Genomic DNA, 20,627 nt, shown 5'->3' with positions numbered 1-20,627 from the left:
AATGTAAACATATAACAGAATTACATAAATATTTAATACATATACTTTATTTAATGGCTATTTAATTATAATGTAATTGCTTTAAGAAGAATACAATATTATATTATAACAATTTTACTGTATTAATTTTTATTATGAAAAAAAATCGATATTGCCTTCGCCGATTTTCCTTGTTTTGTCATTTGATGTAGCTCAGAGTAGAGCAAAGTAATTAAATTTCACGTTGTTATTAGTATTACACTTACCAGATAAAATGCCTTGTCCCCTGTTAGCAGATTCTATCACTCTAGAATTGGAAGGTAACTATTAAAACTTTATTTCAATACATACTTCGCGTTAAGTTCTGACTGCCATGAAACTTAACCTTGTCTCTCAAATTTACGTTATTTATTCACATTTTTTTTTATGCGTCTTTAAATAATAGCTAAATTTACACATAAAGGTACTATATTTCTGTTGTAAAGCTTTTTCTAGTTTCCTCATTTGTTTTTTATCTCATGTTTTTCTCATAATTATGCAAAACCTTAGTATTATTGTTTAGAAACCCTAATTAATACTTTTTTCTTTAGCACAAGAGCCATGGCCTCAGCCAATTACTTTATATCAACCATATGAAGTTGAACAAATATTATTGCCTGACAATGCAAATTGTTTAGCTGTACAAGCTTTCCTTAAAATGTGTGGCCTTGATTTTCAAATAGAACCAAGAAGCAATGCAGAATATATGTCCCCATCTGGCCGCGTACCATTTATTAAATGTGGTGCATTTTTAATAACTGAATTTGACAATATCGTATCATTCATAGGAAATAAAGGCAGAAGTTTGTCAAACCATTTATCTGCAACTTGCAAAGCAGACATGAGGGCTTATATGTCATTAGTGAATAATGTTTTTGTAAATGCTGAGCTATATATCTGTTGGGTTGATGAACCAACTTTGAATGAAGTGACTAAAGTAAGGCATGGGAGTGTATATCCATGGCCATTAAATCACTTTTTAAATTGGCAAAAAAGAAAGGAAGTGATAAAGAAACTCAATGTACTTGGCTGGTATAATAAAACTATAGAAGAAGTATGCAAGGAGGTTCAAAATTGCTGTACAGCATTGTCTGAAAGATTGGAGGGTAGTAATTATTTTTCTGGAGAGGAGTAAGTATAAGTTATTAATTTAGATTGCTATAAATGCTTTATTTCTTTTTGTTAATTAAAATTAAACATAACAAATATCTTATATCCATTCGAAATTTTTTCATTGACAAAAATGTACTGTGCTTTTTGTTTAATATTACTGATATTTTGATTTTTGAAAAGACCTACTGAAGTAGATGCTCTTGTATGTGGTCACATATATTCCCTGTCTTCAATCACTCCTTCTCTCCCATCTACTGTTCAAGAGATTGCTGCAGCTATACAAGATTTTCCTAAACTTCTTGAACATGCATCAAGAATTGGACGAAATTACCTGAATAACTGTTTGCTTGAACCTCCGGTTTATGATTTTGAAATCTGTGCATCTTCTTCCAAAGAAACTCTATGGAATTATTCTGAATCAATTGAAGCATTACCGCCACTTTCAGAAGATTCTTTCGAAATTCTCCTTTTAAATCCCTGAATCCTTGTAACAGTGCATTTGTTGCCATAGTTTAAATACATGAAATTTATATTTGACAATATTTTTATTTAATTATATTTAGGACACCTAATGAATTGGATGCCCTAGTTTTTGGACATATTTTTACAATAGTCACAACACCGCTACCTGGTAACAAACTAGCAAATATTGTCCAGAGCTATCCACTGCTAGTGCATCTCTGCAAACGCATTGAAACTAGGTATTTCCAGCGTTCAGAAGATTAGGAGGAATTTCCCTCGGGCTCTAGATACGTCGAAATTATGTACTCTGATAGTACTGATATGAAGTTCCTGTGCTATGCACGCACTCTTGATAGAGATCAAAGTAAAAAAGTAAAGCCAAAATTATGTAGTATCTTATAAACAACTGTCTAAAGAAAGATAAATTCCTTACACTATTCGAAATGATATACAAACTGCGGTTTTAAATAATTTTATTAAGGTATTATGTTATATAACGCATGAGGCACATATATTGTATATCATAAATATGATACAAATTACAGTAAATAAACAAACGTTCAATGTATCTGAAGCCCGAGTCCGAGAACTAGTAAGAAATAGTAAACTTTATAGAAAATAAAGAAAAGTATTGATAGTTGTTATAGCTATTAAATATGAAAATTATATTAGCGTTGAACATGAAGTACCGTTGAATGTATTATTCTAAATACATAATATTGCACGTGACATTTTTCAGCATTTTTTCTCCTCAAGAGATACGGGTGAAATAAAGTAACAAAATGTTGGAGGCGAGAATTAAGTAATACGACTTTGGAGATTTCTAAATATATGTTCTTGGAAAACGACAGGAATGCATAACCGATAAAAGGTATCCGTAAATTAGGCGTTTTACAAAAATATTTGCCAGATATTGTTAGAAACGATAATGTTAAATCATTGATTATTTCTCCAATGACAATTGTTTCCAATGTATTTTTTGTCAGCATTTATTTTTAACTTAAATCATTGAAGAGAATTATATACAATAACAACCATTCTGATATTAAGTATAACTATATATGTGTTAATTGACAATAAGTATCTTTTTATCATAAAAATTGCATATATTTAACTAATAATATTTGTTATTTTGTATGCATTTTAAATAACTTATTCACATTTTGTTTTAATTTTATTTTAATTGAAAGTTTTTATTAGCTACATGAACTAATTTATACTTATGTGTAAAAAGTATTTATGTCATTACTAATGTGCATTGTTTTCAATGTACATCTGTATTACATAGATATCTTTTACACGTTATAATAAAACTCTACTTCTTGTCTAGTCAGTTCATTATAGCATACTTTTCTGTGTGAAAATGTAAAACATTCTTAGATATCATATGTAAAATAATATAATGATGTATAATAAGAGCTAAATTAAATGTAAGTTATTGGAATAATGTTCGAATTATTTTTTTTTTCATATTCTTAATTGAATTGGAAGATGAATATTTAATACTAATTACGCAATTATGAGTTATCTCGTATAAATATTAAAATATGTCTGTTACATATTTCTTGTCTCCAGCGTTTAGTTACAGTAAATACTAATTATATTCACCTTCAAATTTTTTATTAAAATTTGTATACTTAATAGAGAGAATGTAAATTTTCTGATTTCTTTCAAAATATTGTTTACAGTTCAATGCTTTCGCATATAGGAATATCGTTAAATAAACACTGTTTATCTCTTTATTGCAACAATTTATATCTGAATATATTCATTTTTTAGTGATAAATAAAAGAATAAATAATATAAAGACTTTCTTCATACGTAACAAGCATGTATTTTCCTCCCTACTGTTATTATTTTTATTTCTTAATAGTATCTTTCAATAACAAATACTATGTAAAAGCTACTATTATAATATGCATGAGAATACAATTTGATTATTCTAAAGAAAATATAAGCAGTTTGCAATTTGTTATTCATTGAAATTATAAAAAGATATTATGTAGAAAAAGAAAAATACATACAGCGATTTATAATGATAAAATTAAATTAGTGAAGTCATTTCCAATATTGCACGATGTGATTTGTAGAAAATTATAACAATTACCTCGATTGAGGCTTGTTAGATAATGATCTAATCATTATCTTACGCTTTAAAGGAACTCAAAAAATTAATAGAAGAAGCAAAAAGATTTATCCAATACAGGACAGTTGAAGTTTTACATCTTTTATAATAAAGATTGATATTACACATCTGTAAATTCGTGATGTGAAGTGCGCATACAATCTTGAAGTATAGTAAACACTACAAGATGTAACATGTTTACAGTTTTACTAAATTGTGACGTTTCGATATAAATTTCTGGCTATGAATTACACGCAATTCTTTAATTCTATTAGATATAGCAGGATATAGGGATATAATTGTCTCACGCACGTTTATACAGATACATACACATCAACATGTACTCGTAATTAAAAAATTATGAATATATGTATATATGTATGCACTTAAAGAACTTGTAATCTACACTGATTTATACTTGCAGTGCTCAACTGAAAAGTTTAAACATTCATACTTTCAATATATTGATTAAAAATAATCAGATTGAGATCATATTTATTTATAACTAAACTTAAATATAGAAGACATTACATCTTTCCATAAGACTAATCGTATATATATATATAGCTATATAGCAAAAAATATTACAAATTTAACAATAATTATTTGCAAAATGACAACTATAGGCAATAATAATCATTTGTCGTATGTTTAAAATTTATAGAATATCATTTTATGTAACTAAAAACAGAATTACTTGTGCGAAAATATTTAGTCAAACATAATAAGTCTGAAGTTGTTAATTATAATTTTGATTAATGTAAAAAGTAGTTTTATTCTGAAAGTATAAGTTTAATATTCCTATTTTCTTTCTTTTTCTTTTTTACTTTGATAATAGGTACAACTTCTGCTATGTGTGGACTATGCTTAGAAATAAAAACTAGCGAGAACGGAAGTTATTCGAAAATGGAAGTTTGTATTTTATTCATTTATGTTTATCCTATCAGTATATTTTGTTTCTATTCAATGAACTTACTATCTCTTGGAACAAATAATTGAATTAACTATTGCAATAATTTCATCTCATAGATGATATTAGATTTTTACTTAACTTACTTTATAATTGGATAAATATATTGTATGCTTTGCATATTTCTGCATACAATGAATAATATGATTAACTTCATGAAGTAAATTGTATCACTTCCAAAAAAGAAGAAAAAGAAAACTCGAATGCGATCGATCTTAATTTCTTAAATAAAATTTTAATATCTAGTATTTAATTATTTTGACATCTCTCAACTTAACATTATACATATTTTATATATATTTTGTTTAATTACATTTTATTCATTTTCTCTACAACTAAGAATATGAAGAATATTTAAATTGAGAGATATCTATAATTTGCTATAATGTATCTACTAGAGCAATTTAATAACAAGTGTATAACCTCATTTTTTAATAATTTAGATTAGAATATTATTTATGAATTTTTCTCACAATAACACATAAGCCCTGGCAGTCACTGGTATCAAATCTTGATTTGTCTTTATGTGATTCGTAAAGAGAGAGTTTCATTATTTATTTATTGATTGGTACCTGCCCAAATATTTGATAAATATAGATTCTAGTAACTACTATGTTGTGATATTTCTTAACAATATTATGTTAAGATGTTAATTTTTCAAATGTATTTTTTACACTAATCTTTTTAACAAGATTGATTTAAGTTCCTTACAAATAAGTACAAAATTTATTATATTTAAATAATAAATTACTTTTTTTTTAATTTTATAAAAATCATAGCGCAAGAATTATCTCAACTTTTACCGATATAACTATATTTTGGTTTTTAATAATTTCAACGATTACGTATCGAATATTATTAACAAAACATTATTGCAAATTATAGAATTTTCTTTTGGCGTGTGTTATTGCACGCTTTGTATGATATCTTACATTTATCTGCTGAATATATCCGTAAGATATACTATACATGTACGTACTTATATAGGCTAACAGCTTTTGAAATGTTAATCTTGTGTTTATGAAATGAATTAATCTGGTGGTAAAAAACTGAAGAGTCGAAATTGTTCTCTAATACGTGGTCTAACATCTCCACCCTAAAATGTTAATTAACGTTTATTCTATTATCAATATTTGTTGCAAATCACCTAACATAAACTTTATTAAATACTTACCCAATTTACTAAATTTTCTAAGAAAGGTAACAATTTCATTAATTCATTATCTGAACGATCGGCAAACCAACTTTCTATAGGAATACCATTTTCTAACTGTAAAAGAAATATTTTATTAAAATCAGAAAATATATAACTGTTCTTTTTTTCAATATTTTAAATATGACAAAACCATATTCTTACTTGGTATCCAAATGCTTGTGGACTATTATCGATAATAACAGTTTTAGATAAATCTCTACCGAGTATAGATAGATCCTTGATATAATTTCCATTTACGCAAACACAGTGTTCTCTGAACAGACGATACTTAATCAATTTTCGTGTTGGATCTAGTAGATTCATTAATTTGTTTGCATAAACTCGTTTACTTGCAGTAAAAAGGATCACTTCATACAATGACGAGACATGTTCTAAAAATTCGCGAAAATAGGGTCTTGTTCTGACGAACACCGTGTATGTTACATCTTGAAAGACGACTGGAAAGCGGAATGCTGCATCCGAAAGTTCTTGCAAGCTACAGTGAACTAATGTTTCATCCTGTATAAAAAAAAAATCTTTTTATATCCCTTCGTTCATTTTCTGTAATATTTTTAGATTTTATTAAAGAATTATTTTGTTACTATATTAATTTTTATTATGCATTTTTTTATGATAATTCAAAATATTCGTACCAAATCTAATACGAGACTAAATTCTGGACTACTGCGTGTTTTAAGAGGAAGAGCAGGACACCTGGCTCTCATCGCTGGAGTCAAAGGTGGTAAGTGTTTAATGAAGACATAAGGATCAAATGGTTCCCAATCTTCTTGAACATGAGTAACCATATTTTCCATATCACAACTTTCTACTATTTCCTCACTTCCAACTTCCATATATTCAACGTCATGGTAATCGTTCTCAATATCATCGGAATCATATTTTTCAGTAACATTCCCGTTTGTATCTGACGAATGATGATGGCTTAGACTATACATGGTTGTAGTACCATACTTTGTAGTAGTAAAGTTTGTTTCATATTTTGACAAATGGGTGTCAACAGAACATTGAGTTTTTGACGAATTACTATTGTTCGCATTATTATTGCTAAATGTGTACTTTCCATTTGGAAAATACTTTTCTGATGAATAAGAACGAGTTCCATACATGGATGTAGAATGCATTAATCTATAGCATTCTTCAGATGCTTCTGTTTGTGTGCAATGTGCGGAATAATACAGCGAACTAGTATCTGTAACAAAAGGAATGTATTAGTTGCATATGTGTTACACAAAGCCAAATAAATTATTATAGGCTATATTTGTAAATATGCATACCAATACTTTTGCTTTCTTCATCATCCAATACATATGAAAGGTTTGAATTTGAACCTATAGATGCAGGAGGCATTAGATTTGATAGTGGTGATACACTCTGAACTGAAGAGTTGATGTCATTTACACTGGTTATGGAAGAACAACATGAGTCTGTGTTTAATATAGATGAGTACAAAGATAAACTAGTTGTATTCCAGTTTTCCTTAGATTCTTCAGAAACTTTTGATACTGTTGCACATTTTTCTGGCTAAACAATTTATATTTTTTACTATTAGTTATTCAAAAACAAACTAGTTCAAAATAACTTACAATAACTGCATCTTTTGTAGAAGATCGGTGTAAAGGAGTTGAAGTAACCATTGATCGTTTTATGCATTTTCTTCTACGAGGTCCTCTCTCTCGTCTATTAGGTGTAGATTTTACGAAACGTAAAACATTTTCTTTACAAGCCTACGAAGATAATAATCTTTTTAACAAAACTGAAGTGAAGTCTTTACATTAACCAAATGACTTCGATTGTAGTTCTAAGAAATCTAAGTGCATAACATCCTTGAGAGTTAGTCAGTCACTCATTAACCGCTGATTAGTTAGAAAGTATTTCTTTTTAAGGAATAGTGAAGTTTGTTTTAATAAATGACCTGCAAAGATCATTTACATAAGCTAATAATAATAATGTAGTTTGAAATATCATAATTGAATATCAATGTTTTAGATAGCAACACAAAAAAATACAACAGATGTGAGAAGTTAAGGTCAAAGGAAAAATAGATACTAATGCATACCTCTTTTAAGAAATGAGTACATCTATGTTTCCATCGTGTCAGTCTACCACATTTGTTTGGTGTATTAATGCGATAATTATTATTATTTACAGATGGAAGTTTTCGTAAGCTGCTAACTTGTACCCGATGGTGAGATGTTTTAGTTCTGGATACACAACTTACGTTTAAACGACCACGTAGTCTTCTACTAACATGCTCACTTCGTAACCACATTTCAGAGAAGTATCTAAATGGCCTAGAACAACATGTAACCATAGAATATTATTGTACTATTTAAAAATATTAAAATTATACAACTGTTATATTAATCAAAATCAATAAGTAGCATGAATCAATTTCTTGTTAATCAACAGAAGGAGGGTAAATAAATATATACGCATAATATAATGTATACTTATAGAAATTATTAGAGATTTATTTATTAATATTATTATATCTATATATTTATATATATATATATCCATTTCTTTTGTAGATACATTTTTTTATAAAGAACAATCTAATAATACCCTATTGTAGCAAATAAATTTAAATATAAAACAAACTTTATTTTTATATATTTTAATTATATTTAATTTTTCTTTTTTGTTTTCAAGCAATTAATCAAAATACATTTTCTTAACAACTATTTTAAATACAAGTTTCATTGTAACAACTGACATAAAAAATTCTATTTAAATTCAATGGGTATTTTCAACAAAATTATACATTTACAACATCCGAGATACATATTTCTTAACTTTTTACATAAATAATTTATCTTTCCTAGATTAGACTGAGGTATATGAAAAACAGTGGTTTGAACTAAACATAAAATTTCATGAAGGACAAAATTTTTCTAAAGAAATAATAAAATCTAAATCGTAATCTAAAAAGAAAAATCAGTTCATACATCAAACAAAGAAAGATCAAAAGATCAAAAGATCAAAAGATCAAAAGATCAAAAGATCAAAAAGCTATCAATTATCAATGTTTGATCGTGTCTTAGAAATTGCGCGGGAAAGAAATTCGATCATATCGTAAAAAAGGGGCGTTCCTGAACCACGGTTTCTTGTAGTGGTTCTATATACGTATACATATACTCGTGTAAGCGTCACACTACGCACGCACGCACACAAACACGCGCATACAAATACACATATAGCACACTTAGAAGTATATATCGATTTATATGCAGTGTGATACTTGGTTACATTTTCTAGTATCTTCACAGAAACAGTGTAGATTTGTGTGCACAACCGAATAATCGGCGAGATGTGAAATGAAATTCATATTACATGATAAACCGTGCACGATGCTCATCTTACTCGATGGTACTGTATATCGGACATAAATCGATCGAAAGTTTGAAAGTGCAATGTTGTGCCGCGGAAGCGGCGGCACCCAACAATTGTAACGCCTGAAAATTCCCGCGAAAACTATCCCGCGTGAATAAATGCTTAACTCATGTTTCAACTTATGATACCGCTTACCATATCTCTTAATTAACAGACACACTTATTAAATACAGAAATAAGTCGGTATGTGTTGTGGTCACACGCGTTTCATTCAAATCGGTAGCTCGCATTCACTTTTCATCCCCCGAAACTAAACAATCATGGCTGCGGCGTCACTCGAAAATACATCATGAATCAAATTCAACACTACTTCGTTAACACATATCGTTTTTCACAAATATGAATCAAATTTTTCAATTCATTTTTTAGATCAAAGTCATGTGAAAAATAATATAGTAGAAATATATCCTACAACTATATTTTTTATTGAAATTTGATTAATTCTACAAGTTTTCCGGTTACAAATGCGACATCTATGTTTTAAAGACACTTCTTTTTAAGGCGCTTGTTCATTAAGAGAAATCGAACCAAGTACTTACTGTTGAGCCAAAATTAATTAATTGTCCAAATATTTATAATTTATACGTAGATAAAATTCATATCAAAGCTTAGTATGTGCCATAAAACAAATTTAGAACGTCAAGATGTTGTTATATGTAGATAATCCTTTCCCGTATACTGTTCTATATACATACACCATGAATATACATTTGTATTACACAAAATTAAATGTTATGGATAAAATGAAATAATATGACAAACAATTATATAAAGAATAGAAATAATTTATGTATATGTTAATTAAATAATAAAAAGATATATTTTCAAAGATAGACTTTACTAGTTTTGATTCTATTAAAAAATGTTTTCAAAAACAATATAAAAAACTGTTGTGCTATATTACAAAAAATATTAAAAAGTACAAAGCCTAAAAATATATGAAGGCACAATTTCTATACAAAAATAGCAATAAATATTTCAGACTTTTATTGAATTTTTGTATGGCTATTTACATCATTATATCATAGTTTATCAATATTGTATCATTGTAAGAATAGCGAATAGTAATTTTATATTATTTATAAAATCATACTATATGCTCTAATCGCAATTAATTCAATATTTACATTATGTATTAGAAAAGCCAAGTCGTACACAAACTATGTACAGCAGCATGGCATATGTGTATAATTTGTAGTCAACCAATTTGCGCTTAAACAAATACATATTTAACATAACTTTTGTATACTTGCTTCGACTTCCTAAGTCTACATGTTTTTATGTGTTATTTCACTCAAATATAAGACACCATGTTATATTACTTTTGCTTTTGCTCATTATAGACAATATTACTAACTAAACCAAAAATTATATGCAGCTATTTATAAATATTACGCTATATATAGCAGTTCTCTGTTACTTTAAAATCTTACAATAATAAACTGTATAAAAAAGGAAAAAATTGTATAATCATATTTGTAGAAATCAAAGTATTTGAAAGAATGGAAGTTCTTAAATTGTCAAATAAATATTTAAGTGATTATTGCTAACACTTTAAGTGTTAACATGCTAATTGAATACATTATTCTATAAAAACCTATTGCAATTTACACAATTAAAATATTTATATCATAAAGATAAAGATGATAGATAAAGATAAACATGAATGTTTTTTACCTTTGTTATATGGTAATGAAGAACTTCTAAGATTTGTATGGTAAACTTTTCGGCAGATACATAAATTAAAGATTTTTAAAGATACTTCACCTTAGATTCTTTACCTTGTAACGTGTACGCGGAAGTAAAAATTTTATGACAAAATTTATTGCACACGTAACCAGTTATAGAAAGTTTACTACTTGGTTGCGTAGCAAACATTATTATCTCGAGTTAAGAGCAAAGAATGCAATGGTCAAACACCATTAGATGTTGTGGAACTATGAAGCGGTGGTCTCAATAGATCATGATATTGTAGTAAAGCTTCCCGTAAAGATCTTGATACTTGACCTGACGCTGTAGCTATTGTACATTCTACTAGACAAGGATATAGTCCAATCAGTTGTTCCCAAACTGATCTTTCAACTAAAAAATAAAATTTGTATTCCATTGTCTTTCTTTGCATAATGTTGCTTATAAATAAAACGTAGGAAGTTACATATGTTGTTATAAAAATTAAAATCAAATATATAAATTAATAAAGATTACCTTTGTTAGGTGGTGCTTTTTTCAGAGAAACCACAAGTGTTGCAACAGCTTTCAAAACAAAAGAAATTTCTGATAATCTGTACCTAGAAAAGGTTTATATAATAAGTACTTAAAAATTAATATATGTATATATTACATTTATCTCCAATGAAATTGTACAATGTATTTTACTAATATAATCAAATGAAATCAAGTGAAAGAAGAGCTAAAAAAATTTTGTTTGAACAAAACTATTACCTAGGTAGTGGACATTTTCCACTTCGCCTCTCATTATCAATATATCGTCGTAAAACTTCTTGAAACCTATGAAGGAGCGCAGTGACTGCTAACCGTCCAGCAACACCTCCTTCATCGTTTTCAGGACTTTTGGTTGTGTCATGATCTGATTCATTATTTAGTCCATCCAATAGAGAAAACTGAAGTAATGTTTCAAAACACGTTTTTGCGAATTCCTCTCTTAACTTAGTTTCGCCGCTATTTTCTACAATAATAAAAAGTAATTTTACAGCAATGAAAAATAATTTTATATTTAAAATTTTTCCTTTAATGAACATAAAAGAGATTTACCAATATTTGTTGTAGTCGCTGAGTGTATGGAGCCTTTGTTTAATAACATAACTACTCGCAAAATAAACTGATGAGGTATGTATTGAGAATGTGGTAAAACCTCATCTCGTAAAAGTTCCATCACTTGACAATCTACAGCTTCATCCGCTTGAATTTCTTCAACACCTCGTTCTATATTTAATATACTGTAGTAGAACACCAAAATATTAATTTTAACAATCAACGGTTACAAAACAACAAAATACAAGTTTATTGCTATGCTATATCGAACCACCTTTTCGGAAATAGGAAATCATCTAATGTATTCGCTAGTTCCGGCCACATATTTTGAAATTGTTCTGGATATTTCCTGGCTAAAGGTAAGCCAGTATGTAAAACAGCAAGCAAACTAGTAACAGCCAATTTCCAAGTTGTTGGTGATGGGCAAGCATACTTCATTGACAAAGGTACATGCAACGCTTCTATAATATGCTTTAAAACTTGTCCATCTATAACTGCCATTTCAGGTGCTGTCTTTTGATATAATGTTACAACCATTGATAAAGCTTTCTCTCCAAAAGGAACATAATTCATAGTCACCCAATCAGCCTAAATAAATAAAAAAACTAAATAATATTTCATTAAAAATAATGTCATGGTTAAATACAAAAACTAAAAAATACGCACAGATACGCCTCTAATTTGAGAGATGTGTTTCGTTGGGATTTTACCATAGGTAGGAGCTTCACAAGCCAGCTTTGAAAAACTCAAAAGCTGAAGAAATATTAAAACAATCATTGTTCGCAAATTATCGGGTCCATTTAATGCTTCCTATTAAAAGAAAAATTAAATTAATGTTGAATAGAGAAAGAATGATTTTAATAATGAAATAAATTACATACTTTTTGTAAAAGTTCCATTGAATGAAGTACACCATCTTGTAAATGAGTGAGAACTACATCTGGCATTGTAGGCAAAATATATGGCGTTGATTCACCATGTACTGGAACTGCAACTGCATTTTTTAACACAATGCAAAGTTTTTGCAAATCTGGGCCAGTGAATCTGAGAAATAAAAAAAAAAAGGATATATACTTTCTTTTTTAAAATAAAAACTTAATTACATGAAAAAATTATTAAGTATAAATATACTTGTTTCTGATGTGTTGGAAAACAGCTGGAAATATATGAACCAATGCTGTTAAAAATGCTTGTGATGGTACATAAGGTTCCGTTTCTCCTTCTTGAGGGGGTGTTGTACTTTCCATTCCAATATTCAACCACACACGCCATGCAACAATCCATAATGCTTCGGAATCATTTGACTGAATCACTTCGTTATTGTCACTTCCTTTTTGGAGATATAAAATCTCTTGAAATGATTTTAAAGCTGCCAATGATACCTAACAATTATAAATACAAAATTTAAAAAAGTAATTTTTTATAATTACATATATTGTATACATACACACCTCGTTATTTTTACTAAGTGCAGAATTTTCTATAAATTCTAATAAAAGAGACCAAGCTCTAGGAAAATCGCCCAACATTTGTAACAACTGCCGCTTGGTATTAAATACTCTTCCAACGCCACTCAAAGTCAATACCTATAGAATAATAATTAAACAGATTAATTTTATTAATACATATATTAGTAATATATTAATGTAAGTATTAAATAAATATATATTACCTGCGTTTCCGCCCACTGCTTCTGTGCTGTATTTCTACTGTGATGAATAAGTATGTTTCCACTAGTATCTACCTTCTCACTACTGGCGGAGTTAGATAAACTCCTTACTTTATCTAGCAATGGAAAAAGAACCTGCCAAAGTACAGCTTGCCATGTCGGCTGATGTAATAAACTACCATGTGCAGATATTGTAGAAAACAGAGTTTGACTAGCTGATTTGCGCACGGCGGGCCGAGGATCCACACATAAGTCACCTTACAAATATAAATGCAATAGTAATATTTCAGAAATGTTCTATCTCCTATATAGTTTCATAATAAAATATATTACCTAATCTTGCATATAAACACATCCAAAGTTTGTCAAAAGGTGGCATATTTGTTGTACCAGGAAAATCCGGAAACACCGACGATGAATCTCCTTTCAGAGATACACAAAGCTTCTCTTGGTTTTGATAAAAATAATCGCTTATATTCCACTAGAAAGACAATATATAAATATGTCGGGTGTACATTGGAATTAGGGTTAGGGGCGTGAAACGAATCTTCGTTTGGATTACACATTGTCGGTAAGCAATAGAGAAGACATTGACTAGTGCAGATACGATTATTATAGAATCGGACAAGTAACCGTGGTAATTAGATACTCGAGAAACTAATGACAATGATCCTAGGTTCAATAACGAATCCGTGGTCGACGGGATGATGGATGAACGTGCTCACAAAATCTAAGTCGGACTCTTTGTTAAAACGTGGAATATCCACCGAGTGTACAGACGCTAAGTAAGCCGCTAATACGATCTCGCGAGAGAATGACTTTTCGTCGCGATGATGCTGCAGAGGAAAACTATGATGGGGTGTGTCTAAGGACACGAGATCATCGGATTCGTCGAGGATAGTCTTCGTTCAGAAAGTAAGGGAAATTGACGTTGCTGCTAATTGGTCAATCTCCATATCGGTGGTTAGAAAAAGATGCTAGCCGCCCTCCAGGGAAAGTTGCTAGTGGGAGACGTCGTTCGTTGAAAAATAGGTCTCCTCTATCTTCTCGTAGTTGGGACAAAGACTGTTTGTTTGAAGGACTTTAGTTAGCTAAATCTTAAGATATATAACGGGCCCTCAGGCTAGCTGAACATGTACTGCGGAGACGCATCGACATCTGGCAATCATCTTACTCGAAGAATAGGGTCTGCGTGTGACGAGCCACGGGACAGAGACCGTTGGAATGTTTACTGTCGCGTGTCGCCAGAAATATTTCTTTTAAGGAGAGCTATAGAATTACTTCATACCTTTGTTAGACAAAGCGTTCATCCCGTGACCGCGGCTACGTTCGGCGACTGGCTGTCGCCTCGAGCCCAAGCTGATTATCACAAATCTCGAACAAATACAATCGGATCGAAAGACGACAATTGTTTAATTACGCCTATGATAGAATCTAGATTACGGTGTTAAGGGATTTTCCCGAGATTCCAAAGGGAAGGCTCCGATGTCCTTTCATCTCCGACAAATATAAATACATTAAACTGACTATATTTTATAAGACCTATAAAATCTACTGAATTGACCTATCAATCTATTTTTTATGTGATATAAAAAAGTACTGTAATAATACATCTAAAATAAACTTGATTTGCCTGATTGTCTTGATTTTAATTTTTTTCATTCAAGACATTTGCACTTCAATTTTAACAATTTTAAATGCTCCTAATTTCTTCTACAACTTAATGCATGTTCATCTTTTAATTATGAGTTCCTGCTCTGATGTACTTGTAAGGAATTCCATAATCTGCAATCGAAAGCTTCAACCAAAAGTTCCGAATTCGCGTAACATGTTAGGTACCAGGTCCTTCTCAAATTAACACCTTGCCATACTTTTATGAGTCTGAGTCATGCTGAGAATTTTGAGCCAAACCTGAATATCACGAGTCAGGCTCGTGGTCTAATTTCATGTCAAACGTGAATATCACGAGTCTCACTCGTAGCTTAATCTCGGGCCAAGTATGAATGTATCGAATGGTGTCTTTTTTCTAAACACGGGCGCGGCTATCTACGTACTCAGTCGCACGATCTCATGTTTCAAGTTCCGACACTCTGTCTTCGTCGCTTCGGCTCTTTTCCTGACTATTCGGGCACAACGTTTGGGCCCGGATTCTTCCGAGTTAAATGGTATGGCAAGGGGTTAAGAAAAGAAAAGAAAAACATATAACAATACTAAGATTAAGAATAAAACGAACATATAAAACATTTTTGGTCGTTCATTCTTACCATTAATCCGACAGCAGTTAATGAAATATTTAATTCTTGCGTCTGAGAACCGAATTTTGCGGCTGTGTCAACACAAAGTGGAAGACATCGCCAAGGCATTACTGGTAGGAAATCAGTTACTACCAATTGTAAACATTGAAATGCTATACGAACTAAAGCTTCTCTGTAAAATACATTAATATACAATTAAAATAAATGATACTTTTTTATTAGATTGGGCTTTTATTACTATATAAGGATATTTACCCGTGATGATCAGATACTGCTCCAATAATACCAAGTACCAAAGGCCAGCCATGATATAGTGTTTCTCCTGCTCCATGTAACACTTGTAAAACGCACTCTAGCTGTCGTTGTCTTACATCTCCATGGCGAACTGATGATAATTCTGATAATGGTCCTAAAAGTAAAGTCTGCAATTTCTGTAATGAAAAAAAAAATAAATTACATTTTCAATATTCAATTTATTTTCTTTTAATTAAAAAGTTTAACATACTTGATTATCGCGCAAAGGTTGTGGATATTTGTGCTGAAGTGCCATTTTTACAAGATATGTAATAGCTTCGACTCCCCATTCTCTCATACGAATATGCGGATGTTGACAAACTTCCAGCAAGTGATTTGTTAATGGTCTCCATAAAACTTCTACCCGTGGTAAGTTTACCAAACCAGTTTCTAAAAGTTTAGCCACAGCAAACAGGGAGGGTTCCTAACAGAGACGTTGCAATGTGACTGCACTTTATATTTAAGACTTAAATGTTAAAGCTCTGTTGCTTTCAATTGAAAATCAAATTCACACTCACTCTATTAGAGTAAGCTAATTCCATAGCTTCGTGGCTCAACTTGCAAAGTGCGTCTATCAAGTGATGTAAAGCTACATCATCAAGATGTTGACTACTTTCAAATAGCCTGCTAAGCATGGCGCTAAGTACAGGCAAATCTGCCATAACTGCGTTTGTAAGTACTGCATTTGGATCGGCAGCGGTTCTTCCTGCTTTTAAGGACCCTCCGGTAGAAGGCTTCAAACCAAGTATCCAGACAAGATGTTGTAGTGTTGTAAGTACCAAATGCCATGCACCACCAAGTATGCTTCCATGGCAATGTGCAAGTGATAATAATGCACGCATACATTGTAAATTTTTTGCCGTTAACATAACTGGACCTTGATGTGCACCTACATTGGCGCAAATAGTTTTTCATTTTATTCAGCTATAAGCAGTTTCATTCAGCAATTTCAAATCATTATTACACACCAACTGGTAGAGACGCAGTGGGTAGAGGAGTACCAACAGCTACAACCTGTTGTCTATAATCTGGTTCACCAATAGTCACATTGTACTGAGTGGATTCTTGTTGTCTTGCACTCGGTATACCTTGAGGAGCATTGTATAACACAGTCAATGCGTAATGAGGAGGCAATGATGCTTTACATATTGCAGTAATGAAAGCGTCACGCGGAGTCTGCAACTCTAATTGTCCACACAGTGATGCAAAAGTTTGAATAGCTTTTAACACATTTTCTGTTGCAGATTCATCAGTGCTAGGAATTCCAGAGAAAAAAAGAGATTTTTATACACAAAAAATAAATTTTAATACTATATGGGTAAAATAATCAATAGCTTAATCTTTCTTACCTTGCATCTATAAGAGGACTTAATGCTGCTAGCAAGCCACACCAACTAGAATTAATGAGCTGAGTATGAAGTTTTCGTTCAAATTCATTAGGTTTGTACAATTGATTTCCAGTTACAACTTCATTAGTACCATTGATTGCGAGAGCTATGGATCGTATAATGTCTAATAAGCATGCATACGCTACACTTATTCCATAGCCGATAGGAATCTGTGGCGGTTCGACCTTATCAAGCATGTCCAGACTAAAAGTTAATTAAATCACTTGTATTAATTTTTTACAAAAGAATTATGCTGTAAACAACAAAAAAGGTTCTAGTATTTACTAGGTTGATTTAGCTTGACCACTTGTAAATGTCGCAACTACCGGCAACCAAATGCCGCGTGAATAAAAACCAGGTTGAGGTGAAACACCAGGACCTATAGGCATTCCCGTAAATAACGGAGATGCCGTACTTTGTGGAATCGTTGTACTTGTCGCTAACATTAAAAAGATATTAACATTATTAATATTTTATTGCTATTATAGTAAATTTTTTAAAACTTACTTATATTGGTTTGGTTCATCATTTGGGGATTAACAAAAAGACTATGTACATAGGCACCTAAACTATTGACAATATCTTGAAAAATGTTGGTTGCATGAGGTTTTAAGTCATAACATTCACAGAAATTTGTAAGAAGATCAGATTGTACTGTCATTTTATGTAAAACTTCTAAAGCTAAGGCTCTTTGCCATGTTGGTTTATCAGGATCCAAAAATTTAACAATTAGGGATAAAAATATCTCACATTCTGTCACCTGAAAAATTCAAGGCTGTATTATAATATTTTTATTAAGTTTAAAAGTTTTTGAAGTTTATAGAATATATACCAAAAGAGAATGATATTTTTGTATCAAAATAGAAACAACTCGAAGGAGCCGCATGCTAATAGGAAAATAAGGTTTATCTAAAGGTGTAGCTTGTTGTAGTGATGCTGGTACCGAATTGCGATATTTGATATTAGGGGAAAATAATTTAATTACAAGGGCACACACTCTTTCCTTTAGTAGAAAGCTAAATTCTGGATGCTGAAAAAAACGAAAAATTAAATAATTATAATTTATATGTGAACTCATCACTTATGATTAAATACCTTAAAAAATACTGATGAAAAATTTGTTAGAACAGATTCTAGCAATTCTAGTCCAAAGGTACGTGTCATTTCTGTAATCCCAATTAACCAGTAAGGTTGATCTGCATTTACTAATTGTACTAAGTCCTAAAAAAATTTTATTCAGTAATTAAATTTTATTAAACAATGTAATAACTAATATAAATAAACTTACTTGAAACATTAAATATGCATCAGCAGCACATGGTCCTAAACTTTTAGGTGCCTGATTAGTAGGAATTTTTAATTCCTCCAAATTTATTTCATCTGAATCTTCTTGATCAGGACTTTGTTCATCTTCTACAACTACACGCTCAAATACTAATGACACTAACTGTCTTACTGTAGCTCCTGCTGTGTTAATGGTTGTAGAATCTTTTGTAAAATGTAAGCGAAAACACAGAACTAAATTCTGAAAATAACATTATTTTTTTTAAATTACTCAAGATGTTAATGACATACATTTTTTATTCTATAAGTAATATAAATTATTACTCTTGCAAGTGTTTCTCCATGAACCACAGTGTTGCTAGTTAGTAAAAGAGTTACAGTTTGTAAAACTTTAACTTCTTCTGTTCCAGATTCCATTAACATCCATAACGTATCTGTGATATAACGGGCACCTTTTTGATCAATAGCTTGTTGTGTAATTAATTTTTGCATCATAGTTAAACAAAACTAAAATAAGTAATATGACAGAAAATTATTATATTGTTTAAATATAAAATATAGTATATTTAAAAAATAAAATACTAAAGAATATGTCTGGTTCTTACATACCTTTATAATTTTTACATCTTTACTCTCACAACCTTGAACCAAAGGATATAAGATTTGATTAACGATATAATAAATTGGAGCACCCGAAGTATTCGAGGCTGTCCTTATTTTTGCAATTCCTTCTTCACACGACTGTAATAAAATGCACTATTCAAACATTGTTTCCAATAATTTTATACTAATCTTCATGGGAAAAAATAAAGCACTTTAAATTAAAAAACTAACCTAACTCTATTTAATATTACATAATAACGTGTAATATATTACTAAATATTAGTCAATAATAATAACATACTTCCTTGATTTGTGGATATTTCTTCTTCGTCTCAGAGGCGAGAACTTTCAAGTCAGTTTGTAACGATTCCAAAAATTTTGAAGTATTTTCCGAATTAGTTCCGATAGCTGAACTCGCCATCGCGTATCAAATTCTCTTTTTTACAACGTTATCATAAAAATCTATATCATCGTAAGTTATAAACAGTTTCTTGAGGCATGCATATTGCCATATGAATATTCGTATCTATCTAACAGTAGGTGAGTTGGCACATCCCATACCGATTATCAGAAATGACAACGGGCAGGTGACAATTTAGTGGGTTTGTCTTTACGCATTTTTAACCTTACGTCATTTCAACGACACTATCAATCACTTAGAGCTTTCAGCAGAGTTTCGATTAAACTTCCTTAAAAACCGTGTATTTTTACGATTATTAACTATTCGCATCTTAATCGTAACACGTTCATGTAAATAATAAACTGTAGCTTGCAATGGCGACAATAACTCGTATGTATATGTATTGCAATTTACCATCGACCTCGAATCAATTTATAAACTAGGGTGGAAGCTCGTACTATAATCAAACGATATACCATTTGAGATTGTGCTTATACATTTTTATAAATTTTAGGTTATGTTATATACTTTAATTAGCCATATATCGTTATAACTTAAATTAAAATAAAATGACTTTATCTATATTAGTTTGTAGAATATTGTATAAGATCTTAAAATATGAACTTGTAAAAGTTTCTTCGATGAGCCACTACGTGGTGCTGAAC

At 30.4% G+C, this 20,627-nt stretch overlaps 3 protein-coding genes across 6 annotated transcripts; 1 reads left to right on the top strand and 2 right to left on the bottom strand.

Annotated features, from left to right (window-relative positions):
• Positions 1 to 139: 139 nt before the first annotated feature.
• Positions 140 to 4,740, top strand: LOC138187234 (metaxin-2). 2 transcript variants are annotated; one of them, XM_069127806.1, is made up of 4 exons: positions 140 to 299; positions 570 to 1,149; positions 1,695 to 1,832; positions 4,557 to 4,740. In XM_069127806.1, exons 1-4 carry the CDS (start codon positions 254 to 256, stop codon positions 4,600 to 4,602), a joined length of 810 nt encoding a protein of 269 aa, XP_068983907.1. In that variant the 5' UTR covers positions 140 to 253; the 3' UTR covers positions 4,603 to 4,740. The 2 variants fall into 2 exon arrangements, with proteins under 2 accessions (XP_068983907.1, XP_068983909.1); XM_069127808.1 differs by lacking the exon at positions 4,557 to 4,740 and adding an exon at positions 2,333 to 2,680.
• Positions 4,741 to 5,644: 904 nt separating this feature from the next.
• On the bottom strand, positions 5,645 to 10,028 carry LOC138187226 (CTD small phosphatase-like protein 2). 2 transcript variants are annotated; one of them, XM_069127794.1, is made up of 8 exons: positions 9,154 to 10,028; positions 7,961 to 8,195; positions 7,488 to 7,628; positions 7,179 to 7,425; positions 6,537 to 7,093; positions 6,046 to 6,402; positions 5,863 to 5,958; positions 5,645 to 5,784 (listed from the first exon to the last, which is right to left on the bottom strand). In XM_069127794.1, coding segments are annotated over exons 1-8 (1,701 nt in total). In that variant the 5' UTR covers positions 9,156 to 10,028; the 3' UTR covers positions 5,645 to 5,718. The 2 variants fall into 2 exon arrangements, with proteins under 2 accessions (XP_068983895.1, XP_068983897.1); XM_069127796.1 differs by lacking the exon at positions 9,154 to 10,028 and having other exon boundaries at positions 7,488 to 7,816; positions 7,961 to 8,095.
• Positions 10,029 to 10,278: 250 nt separating this feature from the next.
• On the bottom strand, positions 10,279 to 20,443 carry mon2 (Mon2 homolog, regulator of endosome-to-Golgi trafficking). 2 transcript variants are annotated; one of them, XM_069127780.1, is made up of 25 exons: positions 19,864 to 20,443; positions 19,569 to 19,700; positions 19,284 to 19,466; positions 18,964 to 19,200; positions 18,771 to 18,896; positions 18,508 to 18,705; positions 18,183 to 18,435; positions 17,961 to 18,114; positions 17,637 to 17,879; positions 17,256 to 17,542; positions 16,806 to 17,176; positions 16,499 to 16,711; positions 16,249 to 16,424; positions 16,003 to 16,165; positions 14,072 to 14,219; positions 13,742 to 13,995; positions 13,521 to 13,655; positions 13,201 to 13,451; positions 12,951 to 13,113; positions 12,736 to 12,879; positions 12,344 to 12,657; positions 12,070 to 12,254; positions 11,740 to 11,983; positions 11,503 to 11,579; positions 10,279 to 11,379 (listed from the first exon to the last, which is right to left on the bottom strand). In XM_069127780.1, exons 1-25 carry the CDS (start codon positions 19,981 to 19,983, stop codon positions 11,210 to 11,212), a joined length of 4,941 nt encoding a protein of 1,646 aa, XP_068983881.1. In that variant the 5' UTR covers positions 19,984 to 20,443; the 3' UTR covers positions 10,279 to 11,209. The 2 variants fall into 2 exon arrangements, with proteins under 2 accessions (XP_068983881.1, XP_068983880.1); XM_069127779.1 differs by having other exon boundaries at positions 10,280 to 11,379; positions 11,503 to 11,585; positions 19,864 to 20,442.
• Positions 20,444 to 20,627: the final 184 nt, after the last annotated feature.

This window comes from Bombus flavifrons, chromosome 14, assembly GCF_040668555.2.
Source record: "Bombus flavifrons isolate JBK064 chromosome 14, iyBomFlav1_principal, whole genome shotgun sequence".
NCBI classification, from domain to species: Eukaryota; Metazoa; Arthropoda; class Insecta; order Hymenoptera; family Apidae; genus Bombus; species Bombus flavifrons.
This window is presented reverse-complemented; position numbering and strand designations above follow the sequence as displayed.